The sequence below is a fragment of the Dermochelys coriacea genome, chromosome 3 (genome assembly GCF_009764565.3).
Source record: "Dermochelys coriacea isolate rDerCor1 chromosome 3, rDerCor1.pri.v4, whole genome shotgun sequence".
NCBI classification, from domain to species: domain Eukaryota; kingdom Metazoa; phylum Chordata; order Testudines; family Dermochelyidae; genus Dermochelys; species Dermochelys coriacea.
In genome coordinates, this window is record NC_050070.1 from 128,731,248 (window position 1) to 128,748,794 (window position 17,547).

The 17,547-nt window shown below is 40.3% G+C and overlaps 1 protein-coding gene across 28 annotated transcripts in view; it reads left to right on the top strand.

Moving 5' to 3' along the window:
* AFDN (afadin, adherens junction formation factor) overlaps positions 1–17,547 on the top strand; it is a 213,111-nt gene that overhangs the window by 147,529 nt on the left and 48,035 nt on the right. For all 28 annotated transcript variants that reach the window (XM_038394708.2, XM_043511318.1, XM_043511306.1 and 25 more), the window contains 3 exons: positions 5,832–6,030; positions 6,937–7,040; positions 10,884–10,970. In XM_038394708.2, the coding sequence (XP_038250636.1) occupies positions 5,832–6,030; positions 6,937–7,040; positions 10,884–10,970 (390 nt within the window). The remainder of the gene's footprint in view (positions 1–5,831; positions 6,031–6,936; positions 7,041–10,883; positions 10,971–17,547) is intronic.

Genomic DNA, 17,547 nt, shown 5'->3' on the forward strand with positions numbered 1-17,547 from the left:
TCTGGTCACTCGATTACACACTTAAAAGTTGCAATTCTTCAACAAAAAAGCTTCAAAAACAGACTCCAGCGAGAGACTGCTGAATTGGAATTAATTTGCAAACTGGATACAATTAATTTAGGCTTGAATAGAGACTGGGAGTGGATGAGTCATTACACAAAGTAAAAATATTTCCCCATGTTATTTCTCCCACCCCACCCCATCCCCCACTGTTCCTCAGATGTTCTTGTTAACTGCTGGAAATGGCCCACCTTGATTATCACTACAAAAGGGTCCCCCCCCAACTCTCCTGCTGGTAATAGCTCACCTTAAGTAATCACTCTGGTTACAGTGTGGATGGTAACACCCATTGTTTCATGTTCTCTATGTATATAAATCTCCCCACTGTATTTTCCACCGAATGCATCTGATGAAGTGAGCTGTAGCTCACAAAAGCTTATGCTCAAATAAATTCTACTTTTTAGAGTAGACCAAGCATTATTTTGAGACAGTAGTAGTTTGGTCTCCCGTGTCTAATGGTACCGTCTATCTTGCATATAGTTTTATACTGTTGCCCATTATTGTCGTCTGAGTGCCTTCCCTGTAAAATGGATAGCAATAGCAAAATCTCTAATGGACTTCATGAAGTTTCTGGCATTTTCCCCTTTTTGGGGTGAAAATATGCTCAAGGTAGGGTTTTGGTTTTGATTTTTTTCAGGGTTATTTGGCTCAACATTTTGTATTGGTTGATGGGCTTTTTTGCATGGGGAGTGTTTCATTGTTTTTAGTGTCATTCTAGTGGCAAAAGAGGTTTTGTAGTATTACTAAAGACAGTCAGATTCTGGATTTGCCTGATCTCCTCTGGAAATTTGTTCCATATCTGGATCCCCTCAGTTGAGAATCCCTATCCTTATTCTCTAAGTGGCAGGGAAGACAGGAGCAGTGATCTCTGGGAGTCTTTAGTCACAAATCTGCAGACAGGAGGCAGCCATGTGATAATCATTTTATGCTTGGTTGAGATGGAAGTGCAGCAGCTGTGACTGAGCAGGCCTTTTCAGGATTCCCTATGCTCACCCCAAATGAGGAGGGGACTAGAAAAGGTGCCCCAAACATAGGCTGTGTCTCACTCTTACGACTGGATGGCCATATACAGTGGAATCACTCAACTCTGCGGCTGAAATGAGGTATGACAATGAATTTTGCCACCTGGAATGTCCGCACCCTTATGGACTCTCAGCGCAGTGAATGCCCAGAAAGAACAACTACAGAGAACTGACAACACTCTACATTGACATTGTAGCTCTTAGTGAGACCCATTGGGCTGATGAGGGCCAATTAAAAAAGGATGGAGGTGGCTACATCTCCTTTTGCAAAGGAAAGCCATCTGAAGAGAGACGCATTCATGGGATTGGCTTTGCCATAAAAAATAAGATCGCCAGTCAGCTTTTGGAGCTTCCCGTGGGGATCAACAAGTGTCTCGTGACTCTTCGGCTCAAGCTTAGCAACAACCAGTACGCTACGGTCATCAGCGCGTAGGCCCCACACTTGATGATGAGGAAGACAGTAAGGAGCAGTTTTACAGAACTCTTGATATAGTCCTCCCAACCACACCTAAGGCAGATTTGATATAGTCCTCCCAACCACACCTCCAGGGGAGATTTCAATGCCAGAGTTGGATGGGATTCCCGACCCTGGAGAGGCACAATATGTAAAGAACGAGTGGTAAATGTAAACCCCAGTGGTATTCTCCTCCTCAGCAAATGTATGGAGCATGACCTGCTCATCACAAATACCATCTTTAGGCAGAGTAATAAATTTAAGACCACCTGAAAGCATCCTTGGTCCAAACACTGGCACCTCCTTGACTGTTATATAGTCAGAGCCCGACACTATACTGATGTCGGTATAACACGGGCTATGAGAGGTACCGATCGCTGTTGGACAGACCATAGATTAGTAAGATCAGTCATGTACCTGCAGCTCGCTCCACCACACCACAAACACCCAAAGACTAAGCGAAAGCAGTACATTGTCAAAGCACTACAAGACCAAGCCAGCTGCAAGACATTCCAACAACATCTGTCGGAGAGACTCTCACCTGCCTAATAATATCATTGACATTCAAGAACACTGGGATCAATAAAAACACCTTTCACAATGCATGTGCTGAAACAATAGGGTATTAGACTTGTCAGCACCAAGACTGGTTTGACAAAAACAATGAGGAAATCCTAGCATTAAGTCAGAAGAAAAGAAATGCATGTTGTAACTGGCAAAATGATTCCTCTAATAAACAAAAACATGAGGCCTATCACCTGCTTAAAGCCAAAGTCCAAAGGAGGCTACATGACATTAAAAACAAGTGGTGGCAAGAAAAGGCCTCTGACATTCAGGGTTTCGTAGACCAGGATGACCTGAGAAGCTTCTTTCAAGCAACAAAAGCTATATATGGGCTAAGCTCCAAAGGCCCAACCCCCTTGCGCTCTCAGGATGGCTCCACCCTCCTCAAGGACATTGCAGCCATTAGACAACGCTGGAAGGAGCACTTTGAGAGCCTACTAAACCGTGAATCCACAGTCTCTGAAGACACCATTGAATTTATTCCACAGTGCTCAGCAATGGAACACCTTGCTGATCCCCCATCTTCTGAGGAAGTCCGGCACTCTGTCACTAAGACAAAAAATCATAAGGCACCACGGCCAGACGGCATCCCGATGGAGTTTTTTAAAGCTGGTGGAACAATGCTCAAGCACAAACTTTGCCAACTCCTTGACAAAATCTGGACCTGTGAAGAAATTCCACCTGACTTTAAGAACACCAACATTGTTTCAGTATTCAAGAAAGGGGACAAATCTTTGTGTGGGAACTACAGAGGTATTGCTCTCCTCTCCATCGCAGAGAAGATTCTTGCCTGGATTCTACTAAACCGCCGCTTCCTCTCCCTTGCTGGGGAATTCCTCCCTGAATCACAATGTGGCTTCAGGCCGTTCCAAGGCACAACTGACATGATCTTCATGACCTGAGAGATTCAAGAGAAGTGCAGAGAGCAACATCAGGAATGGTTCATGGCATTCATCGACCTAACCAAGGCCTTTGACTCTATCAATCATGATGCCTTATGGAGGGTGCTGGGTAGGTTTGGCTGTCCACAGAAATTCATTTCCATCGTCAGGCTACTCCATGATGGGATGGCAGCCACCATTTTGTGCAATGGCTCAGAGACCGAACCATTCGCCATTAGTATCGGTGTCAAGCAAGGCTGTGTCATTGCTCCAACACTCTTCTCCATTCACCTTGCCGTGATCCTGATTCTCTTTCGTGACCGCCTTCCTGACGGAATCAGGATTGAGTATCATATGGATGGCGAACTCCTCAATCTTCGATGTCTCCAAACAAAATTTAAGATAATGAGAATTGGCATCACTGACCTTCAGTATGCAGATGACTGTCATTCTTGCACACAGAGGCTGACCTGCAAAGCACCCTAAATTTTTTTGCAGATGCCTATCACAGCCTGAATCTCCCTCTCTCTCTCAGCATCCGGAAAACCCAGGTACTCTATCAGCCCTCACCTGCTGTGGGAAAATCTGCAGGGCAAGAATTGGGCTCTTCAGCCACTTAAAAACTCACCAATGAACCCTCTTGGCAGACATTCTTGCACCGAGGGATAGCTGAAGAAGAAGATTCTCATGTGAGCTGTGTTGTCCCAGAGAAGCACAGCTGTCACAATGGTTCATAAATCAAAATTTGGTCTCTAATTTAGAACCGGGGCTTGATCCGTTAATTGCTTTGAAGATTAGGACCAAAGCCTTAAGCTGGCATTGAAAGCTCACTAGAAGCCAGTATAATGGGTTCTCAAACTTTGGGTTGGGACCCCAAAGTGGGTTGCAACCCTGTTTTAATGGGGTCGCCAGGACTGGTGTTAGACTTGCTGGGGCCCGGGACCAAAGCCTGAGCCGCACTGCACAGGGCCAAAACCAAAGCTTGAACAGCTTCAGCTCTGGGTGGCAAGGTTCAGGTTAAAGGCCCCCTTCCTGGGTTTGAAACCCTTGGGCTTCGGCTTTGGCCCCCCCACCCAGGGCGGCAGGGTTCAGATTCCCCTCTTTCCCCCCTGCCCCGGCTCGGGGCGGCGGGGCTCAGGTGGGCTCAGGCTTTGGTTCCCCCTCTTGGGGTTGTGTAGTAAATTTTGTTGTCAAAAGGGGGTCACAATACAATGAAGTTTGAGAACCCCCGAAGTATAAGGAGTCGAGTACCAGTCTGATGTGCTCATGGCGACCTAAACCATGGAGAAGGCAGGCAACCACATTCTGTACCAGCTGAAACCTGTACTCTTTCTTGACTTACACCTTCAGATATAGAGAGTTACAGTAATTCAGCCTGGAGGTGACACATGCATGGATCATTGTGGAAAGGGAGCTGGAAGAGAGAGGGCATTTTTATGTACTGATGATACCTGGTCATCCACGCTTAGTAAGGAGTCACACACTTTTCAGCTATTCTCAGGATTATCATTGCTATTAAGTTGGTCCACTGCGGTGGGCATCTGCAGAGGCAGTCGTAAGAAAAAAATTACTTGCCAGTAACAAGTGTTTTGCTTATGTATATCCTAATTTAACCCCCCCTCTCCCCCCTCCCCAAATTCTACTTTGGAATGTTAAAAGTAATTCTGATTTGGAGAGGAACTGAGGAATGGTTAGCGTGGTGGGGTCTTTAATATCTGCTTCTTAAACACTGTATTTGAGGAGTGTCTTTGTACACTCAAAACATTCACATTTCAGGTTTAAAATTTTCCAAGGTTTCTCTGACCTGCAGTGTCATTTTTAGAAGATTGAGTATAAGATGAGAGGGACAAAATGTCTTATTTATTTTTTAAAATGTGGTGGTGGTTGAACCACTCTGGAGTGGAAGCAACCAGAGAGAATCGTGGCATGGAGATGGTCTTCCCTTTGAATATTGCGATGAAAAGTGAACACTATGACAATTGTTAACTTTTGAATTTCTTTTGCTAAGCTCATTAAAAGCTCAATTAAGAAAAGACCACATTATGTATACGTATGTTGCTAATTTAGCTGCACGGTGTAAAGTGTTCTGAAGTTGTACATGAAACTTTGCAAGATATGAAGGGCTGCTTTGCACTATATAATATGTGCAAGTGGGAGTATCACTCTGATGTACCTTTGATTATTCCAAAAGTTTTTATGATATGGACCCCTTTGGATTTATTGACTGTGGTACAGGATAAGGGCTTCCCCTCCAGTGAACCTTCCAAGAAGTGTGGGCAGGGCATTCTGGTAGCAAATAGCTAACTCGTCCCAGATTATAGAATTATATATTATCAATTTTCTTTGTGAGCCACTAGAGCTTTCATATTCTTGAATAAGCAGCCCCTTTTAATGCATTTCCCCCATATTGTACAAAAATTATATTACACTTCGTTACCCCCAAGACAAGAAATGTCAAAATTCAGGTTGCCATGTGCACTTGACTGTGCATATGCATTACAGTATAGTTTTTAATTGCATGATCACGTACTATTCTCAAATGCAGACCTCATGTAAAATGTCTAATGTATGTTCATTGGTGTATTGACTTAAGTTAAAAAAGAGAAGATATTAGAAGATGCTACACGGTTGGAGAATGAAGTTGCATGATACTGGATTTGATAAAGCTTGTATTGTAATATATAGGCACATGTATGGGGGTATAGTTGAGGTTTTATGTGCAATTTTAGCTTTGTAATTTCCTGAATTTTGGATGCTTAATGGTGCAATCATAAAGTTTTCTTAATATATTTAATAGTGGAATTAATTTAGCTCTTTAAACATAAGAATGTCCTTTTGTCTTATGTCCAGGAGTTGATAGAGAATGTAGTGGCTGTTGCAGAAAATACAGCTGATGAACTAGCTCGTAGTGATGGCAGAGAAGTCCAGCTAGAAGAGGATCCTGATCTACAGCTGCCTTTTCTTTTGCCAGAAGATGGCTATTCATGTGATGTTGTCAGAAACATTCCAAGTGGTTTACAAGAATTTTTAGATCCACTATGCCAGAGAGGTCAGTCCTACTACTATTAAACTGTATATTAATGTCATTTTTCTCTCATATAGTAAATGTAGAACTTGAGGTATGTTTAGAGGTATTTATTATTTTTTCCTCAATCACAATAGTGTTCAATCCTTATTTCATTATCCTTTGCTTTACACTTTCATTAAACTATTTAAATTTACCTCACTCACATGGTATGTAAAACTTGTATATGCTTTTCTTAATTTTACTTTCGTATGACATTGTGAATCCCCTTGGCATAGTGCATGTTTATTTCAGACTTCTAAATAATTGAAGTGAGCTTCTGTGTGTTGGCAGCATGTTTAGTAACCACCTACATCAAGGTCTTTGTACATGGACTTGTAGAAAGAGAGAAATGTTCCCTGTGTGATCCTTCCTTTTGTAAAGTGCTACCACTTTGGATCCTGCAGAAATGAAAAATAACAGGAAAGACAGGAGAAACATGGCATGAAAGAAAATTGGGAGAAAGTGCATAAACTGGAAGAGGAGGGAGAAAGAGCTGTGTCTCTCCTTTGCGTTCTACCAAGTCTTTCAAAGGCACAATACTACCATGAACTGCTGCTTTGGTTTTACAGTAGTCCTCTGTCTGTAGAACAGCTTAAGTTCAAAGGAGTCATAAATGACCCCTTAATGTTTACTAAGTGCATTGGGTTCCTCAGGTGGAAGATGTTTTAAGAACTGTAAGGTTGTGGTGTTAATCATGTAGTTGTGACAGTGTGTAATTCTTACACGCCTGTAATCTTTTGTTCAGCATACACAATTTGAAACATTTAAACAGATAAGGGTAAATATTGCTGTATGGTATTAATGCACCAGCAAAACTTACTTTTAGCTGTGTTTCACCAACTAATTCTTGGAGTGGCACATGTTCACTTGTGCTTTTTTCCCCTCTAGGCTTTTGCAGGCTGACACCTCACCCGCGTTCACCAGGCACTTGGACAATGTATTTTGAAGGTGCAGATTATGAAAGTCACCTCTTACATGAGAATGCTGAGCTAGTAGGTATTCATTTTGGAGTAATTCAGAGCAAGAGTCTATAAATATTAACCTGCAGTGAACTATATTTTGTGCGTACTCAGTTTTTATCCTTATTCCAAAGAATAGATTTCATTGCTGTTTGTTTGTTGTTTGGCTTCTTAGGCCTGGGCTACACTCCGGGGGGTGAGGGTGGGGGGATTTCAAACTAAGATACTTCGACTTTAGCTACGCGAATAGCATAGCTGAAGTTGTGTATCTTAGTTAGACTTACCTGGCTGTCCTCAGGGTGGTGAATCTATTGCGGCGGCTCCCGCGTTGACTCCGCTTACTCCTTCTGCCGAGGTGGAGTACAGGGTTCGATTCGGGGATTGATTTATTGTGTCTAGACAAGACGCAATAAATCAATCCCTGATAAATCGATCACTACCTGCCGATCCAGCAGATAGTGAAGACGTACCCTTAGCAAAGAAAAATAACCATTTGTGGAAATGTTTCAAGATCAGCTTATATCAACATTTCCCTATCTTTGTCATAGCATGACTATCATAAAGTAAACAATTTTTCAATGGGGAGCAGAAGGCAAAGGAATTTACCTCAAAAATACTATTAAACGATTAATTTTGAAAGTATATTTTTAATTTATGTGTACAGGGCAACCTGTTTGTTTGTTTACTTGGGTATTCTTTTCTGCTTTGGGCTGTGTAAACCAGCAGTCAGCAACTAAATATTAATATTGAATATTCAGTAATCTAGCACATACATCTGTTTTTGCCAAATCTTCAGGGAAACTTATTCTTGGGTTTTGTTTTGTTTTCCATTTTCATTTTTGTTTTGCTTGTTGGAGCACTCTTGGGCAACAAGACTCAGTCTGCAAAACACTTCTTTAACCTTTTTGTAAAAGACCAGTACTACTTCAGTGAGAGGTTAGTGTCATAGCCTAAATATTTTGATATGGTTATAATTGCATTAGTTTACCAAAAATATAATATGATGAAATCAAGAAAACCAGAATTAAAGCAGAACATGCCATCCCCCTACTCAACTGCTTCGAAGAAATCATTAGGATGGAATGATAAAGTGCCTGCCAAATTGAGGGATGGGGACTCAAGAAATCCTGAACCCAAAAGTTTTTTCTTCATCCTTTCTAAGGCTGATGCAACAGTGGCATCCATGGCAAAGGAAATGGCAATCCCTGCTAAGAGGGATTCTTTCCCAGAAGACCCTACAGACAGGATGGTAGAAATCATCATTAGACAGGATTTCTCAACTACCTTTAGGAGCCTCGCTGGGATTTTTTTTTTTTTTTAAAACCACAATATCCTGGTTGCAATAGTGTAAAGAAGCTTAGCCCCTTAGAACCATGCCAAATTTAAGTTGTTAGTAAAGGAAAAAATCTCCTTCCAATTCAGACAGTCACTGTTACTGAGACCTATCCTACCTTGGTCCTAAAATAGACTTGAGGGCATATCTCATTTAAGATGTCTGGTGCTAATAGGCATCAGAAAAGTGAGTACAAGAGGTAGTGCAGCTGAGGTATTCTCTTGGGCTTCAGATTCTTCCACACCATTTTTTCATCTCCTTACCTCAAGCAGTGACAAAAAGTATCAACTCATCCTGAAGGAAATCTTGTATGCCCTAGAGCTAAGGGCAGTAGAACTTGTCCCTCAAGAAAAGGTAACAAGGTTCTACTTCGTATTCCTCATAGTAAGAAAAAGCTCTGGAGGAGTCTGGGCTGTGTACGCTCAAACGGCTGAAGGGGTCGATGAAGAAAACAAAAGTCAGGTTGGAGACTGTCTTCCTCTGTCTCTGTAATCTCTCCAGGAAACTACCTCATATCAGTGGACTTACAGTATGACACTTTCATCAGCCAAGTCTTCAGTTCATCCATAGCAGTTGTTGTTAATACAAAATATTACACTTTGGTCTCACTTACCCCTCCAAGAGCGTTCACAAATAATGATAATAGACTAGATGACTTGTCTGGGGATTTTTCTGTACCAGTTATTAGATGGTAGATCTCTTCATGACACAGTTAACGCTAATGGAGCTATTGCCAGGGTCTGCCCTCCATCATCTGAATAGATGGGATAGAGTTTGCTTATGTATTCCAGTTTCTAATACTTTGAATCTGATTGATTGGCTACTCAGTGATAAACCCTAAAACGCATTGGATGCTCCGACAAGGTAAATGGCTCTTCCGGCCTCATGCAGGCATTCCACCATCTCGCACTATACAGGAGTGTGGACAAAAAGGAATAACAGCCAAAGGAAACAGTGTTTCAGCTCTTCGGGATTAGACCTCTGACCATGACACCTCAGGCCGCCTCATTAAATAATGCCATAAATGCAGGCTCATCCAAGTCTTATGGTATTCAGGCTCTTTGGGACAACCTGTCTAGCCAAGCCAAAAATTAGAAATGTCTTCCAGTAAATAGTGGAATATAGTATAAGACATTAAAGTTAGGAAGTAAACAAACCTGAACTGCCTCCAGTATTTGGAAACAGAGGGTCAATATCCCAGAAGTCTTGGACTAGTTAGATACCAGTCACAAAACCGATGTAATCAAGTAACACATTGTCCATTTGTCACTAATGTAAGCTAAAATCACCCTGAATTATACACACAAAGTAGATCTCATGAGTAAGAAAGTGCTATTTTTACAGTTGCTTTTTTTAAAATAATTGTACTTTGTGAAATCCATAATGAAGTGGATTATTTGGTTCTAGAGCAGGTGATGACGACTTCTTTTTGAGCCACTGATTTTTTGAGAGTTAAAATTGAGTTTTACTCCTGGTGGGTAGTCTGTAAAATTTTAAAAATAAATACTTCTGAAGATTTGCTTTACATTGACTTTGTTTCTAATCCTGTTTTTGCAAAGGAGCTGAAAGATGGAAGCAGTGACAAAGCTATATGTTCCCTGGGTTGTGTGTCTTTTTCCTCTACGTAGTGTTTTTTGGAGAAATCTGTCTCTTCTCCAGTGGGTTTTTATTGGACTTGAAACTTGATTGTGTTCCAATTTAAATCAATGGAAAAACTCCTATTAAATAAAATGGGAGCAGGCTCCTGTTTCACCACAGTCTTTGGCACAAGAGTGCTGGGGTAGACTTCGCTTAACATTTCCTTGCTTTTTTTTTTTTTTTAATTAACTTTGCCACAATGGTGTGTCATTTTTTTAAATTGTGTAACTTTTGTCTTATGAAACTCGCAGTGAGAGAGTTTTGCTTCATTTGGACACTGCTATGGGCTTCATATACTTAAGATTGTAGTGTCACCTACATTACCTAACAGGGTATTGGCACCATAAGAGAATACCATGAAAATTACCTACTGCAAATATTCACTGGTGATTTTTTTCAAACTTAAATGTCTTGCTTGCTTTTTTGTGAAGTATTAAAAGGTTTTAATCTGCTCTTAAAATATTTATTGCCCCAGTATTTTTGCACATTAATTTTATTTTCTAGAGGTTGGGTTTAAAAAATCTGAAACAGGGTTCAAAGAGCACAGTTTTCATAAAATGATTTAACTATTTTCAGCTTTTATTTTTGTTAAATGATTTTAGAATTGTAGATCTCTTAGACCTCAGGAAATTTTTAGGTAGACTTTGGCCTTTTCTTTGGCAGTGATCTGAGCGCAGGTGTAATGCTGATAACCTCTGTCTAAACTAATACTAATCAAGAGTCACAGGTGTTAAAGTGAAAATGATTTGTAAAAGGAGTTTTTGTATATCAATAGGTATTCCATCCAGTCATTCATTATTGTTTATTTTATTGATTTAGACTATTTTATGCAGAAATCTTCATACTTAGTTTTGCTGTTAATGCAAACTTACATGTTTGTTTCCCCCCCACCCCCCATTTGATAGGCTCAGCCTTTGAGGAAAGAACCTGAAATCATCACAGTAACATTAAAGAAACAAAATGGAATGGGCCTAAGCATTGTGGCTGCTAAGGTATGAAAACATATTGCAGTAAAATCATCAAGCAACACTTTTTATTTAAACATGTCCTGGGAAAGTCTATGTTGCATACCATATTTAGCCTGCTAGGTTCCTGGCTATGAAATGCTGGTCTACAAAATGCACAGAATCTGAACAAAGTAAGAGAAAATTTTAATATTGAAATTGTGTCCTATAATGAATTTTTGGATTTAATTTTGTAATTTGGCACTCTTAATATTGACCATATCACACTAATTGTTAATATATTACATTCATACTTGTATTTTTTAAAGTTAAATATTAGTGCTATCAACCCTTTGTATTTGGAAAATATTTAGGTTTTGATCTGAATATGGAAAGATAATGAAAACTGATTCACTGCTAAAAAAAAAGTAGCAAACTCTTTATGATAAGGAGTAATGGAATTGGAAATGTGAAGTAGAACTGGTTTATTAAATTGATGAAAGTCCTAATTTAGCATGAAAAAACTTTCTCATGTAAGGAGGAGCAGGGATATGAGATGGGGAAAATTGCTGTTTCCCTGAACTGGCTTCCCTGTTGGACACACAGTTTTCACTGGCAGCATGCTCCTAACTTGTAGCAGCAGTACACAACTGGGCTACTGGGTGGTGTCGAAATAAGTTTTAAAAAGTTGAGGTTAAAAAAATTATTCTCACCTGTGTGAAAATTAGTAAGAAGCAGATGTTCTGTCTCTTTATCCTGATGTTAATCTATGGCTATGTAGAAAATCTTTTTTGCCCAGCTAATGCGTATTTGAAATAGCAAAGTGAATAGTGAAACCTATGTTATGTGACTTCTTAAGAAACCAGTAGAATATTGGCTGCATAAAAGAGATGGTCTTTCGTTGAAAGCTGAATCAAATGGTCCTAGAAATAGAATGGAGATATTTTTCAAATGGTTGCTTAGAACAGAGAATTGCTCATTAGAGAGAGCTTTTTTTCAGTTTTCCTGTATTATCATAAAAGTAATAAAAGGTGCAAAAAAGTGTACAGGCAGTGCAATTTCCAAGGTTGTGTAGAAAAGAGCAATTCAAATTAGGTAAATGGTATTTGAGAAGCTGTAACAGTGAATATACTTTCTCATTTTTTGTTACTTCCCTTATCTATTGACTCTTGGTTTTTTTCCAGTGGATTTCAGTCATATATTTTGCATTGACACAGAAATTGAAATTTTGGAATGAGGGGAGAATGCAGTTGTTTTGTTTTTGTTCGTTGTTTTTTCCCCTGCAGAAAACGAGGAGGGAGAGAGAGATTATATTTGTTGAAATTTGCCAGGTCTAAAAAATCGTTATGCTGTGAAATGAAGTTCTTAAATGTATGGAGTATCCAAAAAGACTTAGACCGCATGTGTCAGAGTGGAATTAATTTGTCGGTTGCACTTGCACACCATTGTTAACATTTTGCAAATTGTTTTTGCAATATTTCTCTTCAAAATCGGAAAAGCATTGACTTTCAAATAATGTAAAATTATATTTTATTGTAAGAAATGAAGACCTGTCTCTGTGCTGGAGGTGGAATTCTAGGGCCCTTAGATGATAGGAGTGCTTCAAAAAAGGCAATAAAACCTGAAAATTACAATGGTTGCTCAGTAGATGGCACTGTTACAAATAACGCAAGTATCAATTTACTCGGCTGGAGATACTTTTAGACTTCCAGTGCTATAGTTTAAATTATGAATACAGATCTGTCTCTGACTTCAGAGACAAAAGAACTGTACTCATTTCATTTCCAATCAACCTGGACGATTGGAAAAAGGCAAATATAGTGCCTATCTTTTTTAAAAAGGGAAGGAGGAGAATCCGGGGAACTACAGACAGATCAGCCTCACCGTAGTCACTGGAAAAATCATGGAGCAGGTCCTCAAGGAATCGATTTTGAAGCAGTTGAAGGAGAGGAAGGTGATCAGGAACAGTCAACATGGATTCACCAAGGGCAAGTCATGCCTGACCAACCTGATTGCCTTCTATGATGAGATAACTGGCTCTGTGGATATGGGGAAAGCAGTAGGTGTGATATTCCTTGACTTTAGCAAAGTTTTTGATATAGTTTCCCACGGTATTCTTGCCAGCCAGTTAAAGAAGTATGGATTGGACGAATGGACTCTAAGGTGGATAGAAAGCTGGCTAGATTGTCGGGCTCAATGGGTAGTGATCAATGACTTGATGTCTAGTTGGCAGCCGGTATGAAGTGGAGTTCCCCGGGGTGGGTCCTGAGGGTCGGTTTTGTTCCACATCTTCATTAATGATCTGGATGATGGGATAGATTGCACCCTCAGCAAGTTTGCAGATTACACTAAACTGGGGGGAGAGGTAGATAACGCTGGAGGGTAGGGATAAGGTCCAGAGTGACCTAGACAAATTGGAGGATTGGGCCAAAAGAAATCTGTTGAGGTTCAACGAGGTAAGTGCAGAGTTCTGCACTTAAGACGGAAGAATCCCATGCTCTGCTACAGTCTGGGGATCGACTGGCTAAGCGGCAGTTCTGCAGAAAAGGACCTGGGATTACAGTGGACGAGAAGCTGGATGAGAGTCAACAGTGTGCCAAGAAGGCTAACGGCATGTTGGGCTGCATTAGTAGGAGCATTGCCAGCAGATTGAGGGAAATGATTATTCCCCTTTATTCAGCAGTGGAGAGGCCACATCAGGAATATTGTGTCCAGTTTTGGGCCCCCCACTACAGAAACGATGTAGATAAATTGGAAAGAGTCCAGCGGAGGGCAACAAAAATTATTAGGGGGCTGGGGCACACTATTTAGAATCGGAGAATATCAGGGTTGGAAAGGACCTCAGGACATTATCTAGTCCAGCCCCCTGCTCAAAGCAGGACCAATCCCCAACTAAATCATCCCAGCTAGGACTTTGTCAAGCCTGCCCTTAAAAACCTCTAAGGAAGGAGATTCCACCACCTCCCTAGGTAACCCATTCCAGTGATTCACCACCCTCTAGTGAAAAAGATTTTCCTAATATCCAACCTAAATCTCCCCCACTGTAACTTGAGACCATTACTCCTTGTTCTGTCATCAGCTACCACTGAGAACAGTCTAGCTCCATCCTCTTTGGAACCCCCTTTCAGGTAGTTGAAAGCAGCTATCAAATCCCCCCTCATTCTTCTCTTCTGCAGACTAAATAATCCCAGTTCCCTCAGCCTCTCCTCATAAATCATGTGCTCCAGCCCCCTAAACATTTTTGTTGCCCTCCGTTGGACTCTTTCCAATTTTTCCACATCCTTCTTGTAGTGTGGGGCCCAAAACTGGACACAGTACTCCAGATGAGGCCTCACCAATGCCGAATAGAGGGGAATGATCATGTCCCTTCATCTGCTAGCAATGCTCCTACTTATACAGCCCAAAATGCTGTTAGCCTTCTTGGCAACAAGGGGGCACTGTTGACTTGTATCCAGCTTCTCATTGAACCTCAACAGATTTCTTTTGGCCCAATCCTCCAATTTGTCTAGGTCACTCTGGACCTTATCCCTACCCTCCAGCGTTATCTACCTCTCCCCCCAGTTTAGTGTAATCTGCAAACTTGCTGAGGGTGCAATCTATCCCATCATCCAGATTATTAATGAAGATGTGGAACAAAACCGTCCCTCAGGACCCACCCCGGGGCATTCCGCTTGATACCGGCTGCCAACTAGACATGGAGCCATTGATCACTACACGCTGAGCCCGATGATCTAGCCAGCTTTCTGTCCACCTTATAGTCCATTCATCCGACCCATGCTTCTTTATGAGAAGAAGTTTGCAGATGTGAAGATTGAGGGGGGATTTGATAGCAACCTTCAGTTACCTGAAGGGGGATTCCAAAGAGGATGGAGCTAGGCTGTTCTCAGTGGTGGCAGATGACAGAACAAGGAGCAGTGGTCTCAAATTGCAGTGGGGGAGGTGTAGGTTGGATAATAGGAAAAACTATTTCACTTCGAGGGTGGTGAAGCCCTGGAATGGGTTACCTAGGGAGGTGGTGGAATCTCCATCCTTAGAGGTTTTTAAGGCCCGGCTTGACAAAGCCCTGGCTGGGATGATTTAGTTGGGGTTGGTCCTGCTTTGAGCAGGGTGTTGGACTAGATGACATCCTGAGGTCTCTTCCAACCCTAATCTTCTATGATTCATAAAGGAGGAATGGAGTGCTGTGCCATCTCAACACTGATCTCTCTGACTTATTGAGTGAAACTGATGAGCTCTGAAGGGACTCCTGTCTGGTCAACATTTGCCAGTCAGAAGATGACTGTAATGCAAGGTCACAGGCATTTTTGGAGAAGAGAAGGAAGTGGGAAGATTCTCCGATTGGTGAAGAAAATGAAATCCTTTTCACTCTGCATTTCTTCCCCTGTCCCCAAAATGTTAACTACTTTTATTCCCTCAAATCAGAGTGAAAAATTTAAATAATGTATGAAGTAGGTCATACTTTGAAAATGTTAAAATTCTCTTCTGGGCTCGTACCATATATTCAAAACTTCATGTTTCAAAGAATTAAAATCCATGGAAGTTAAGGACTCATAATGGAAAACTTGCAAAACTTTTACCAAATAAGAACACAAAGACTTTAATGGCACAGTCCATTGTCACTTCTTCCTACAGAAAGAATTCTCCACCATCTCAAAAGATAGTCTGTTCAGGTCAAACCTAATGTTCTAAGAAAAAGTAACAGAATTTGCACTGAAATTTGCTGGACCTGCTTGTCCTTACGGTGGAGTTCAGTTTGTAATACAAGGGATTGCAAACCCAAATGTTAAGTAGGGGTGAAACAAGGAATATAAGAATGAAAACATTTATACAATCACTGAGAAGCAGTATATTTGTTCCTCTTTCCACTTAATCTGAATCTACAATATCAACAGCTTATTTTTTAATTTCAATTTTAATGTTTTAAGTGGTACCTTATTCTGACACAAAGTTATAAATGTGATTCAAAATTGGCCCCACTCTTCAATTTATGTAATTTTACATTATAAATGAGTGGTATGTTTGTCAACACAGCTTTTGAGAACCCATGTAACAAAAAAGTGTGCATGTGCAATGAATGAAAACAAATGTTAGTAATGAAACACCTGTTTCTTGAGCTTATAAGAGGTTATTAAAATGATTTTAAGAGTTAGAAAAAATACCTTGCAACATCTTTTAAAGCTATGAATAGTTGTATTCTGTTTAAAAAGATTAAATTATACAGGTTGTCCAGTGTTATCCAGAAAGTCCAAATGCTGCTCCACCACTATTGTAATGTTGCATATTTTTCTGTACTAAAGCCTTTTGTAATTGTGCCTTGAATAGCATCACAGGGGCATTGAGTTTTAGGGAGATGGGAGTGGTTGGGCATCAGTGGCAGTTCTGATTTTTGCGGTTGTGTGCAGAATTTGGTTGCTCTAACCCTGAAAGATGTTGTGATGTTAAAAGCTGCTTGACTCTCAACCACATTGCGGTTACATTTTATGAAATCCAGATGATTTGGAAGCAGTATGTGCGTGCAGTTTACTTTAAAAATATATCACTTTGGGGAGGGTGGAGGGGGGGTTAGCATGTGACTTCTTACCCATCTGTGGGCCAGCACATTACTTCCTGTTTAATTTGGAGGTTTTTTGTCTTTTAAACAAGAGGTCCCTTTTTGTTTTTCTAGCAGTTTTCAAAGTTTAATAAAGCTAAAGTAAATGAAAGTCAGAGCTGCATAAGTGATTATGCAAGAGTCTGAATATTGTATTGGTTATAGCTAGTGTTGATAAATGCCATACAGTGTCATAGTATCCAGCTCAGAATTATCTTGATGGGTGTCTTGGAAAATCCAGCAGACTGTCGTGTTGGTTGCTGTTGAGGGCTGAGAGAGAAGTGGAGAATTGTTTGTTGCTGGGGTTTTTTAAGGATCTATAGTCACAGAGATCAAAATGTGGTTTTCTGTTGTTGGAAGAACAGAATCCATGGTAAGTTTGTTCAGGGTTCTATTTGGAACTGTTTTGCTGTAAAGTTTTAAATGTTATACTTGAACTTTTTCCTGTACTCTTGCTTGTTTAAACCTGTCTGTAGGTATTTGTTCTTGTAGCAACTATTTAATGTAGCATGCAGTTACACAGTTGGGGTAGTGGCTAACTTTTCAAACATTAGAAAGGGAAAAAAACCCTATACTTTAATTTTAAGTCTTTTCTTTTTAAGCACTTCTCAAAAGAAAGACTTGTGGTAGTGACAGTTTTTAGCTTTTTACTGTTTAAGTAACGCCACTGACAGCTACTATTTCTTTAAAAGAGCATGAATAGCATGACTTATGATATGCCTGCTTGTCATATTAATTGGCTTTAATCCAGATTCCTCTAAATGTCCCTGTTTACCATTTATAAAGTGTTGTAAGAATAATTAAAATTGACATCCTAAACAGTATTTCTAAGAGATTTTAATATTTTGTGGACCTCGTCTGTGAATAGAATAACAGACCTAGAAAATGTGCTCCAATGACTCAAACTATTTATTGAATTTAAGGTATATTTACAGAGTGGAGAAATGTAGATTGATACTGTACAAAACAAGGTAGGGTTTCACCATCTTCTGTGACCACAGTAGAACAGAAATGGTTTAGAAGAAGCTGCTGATT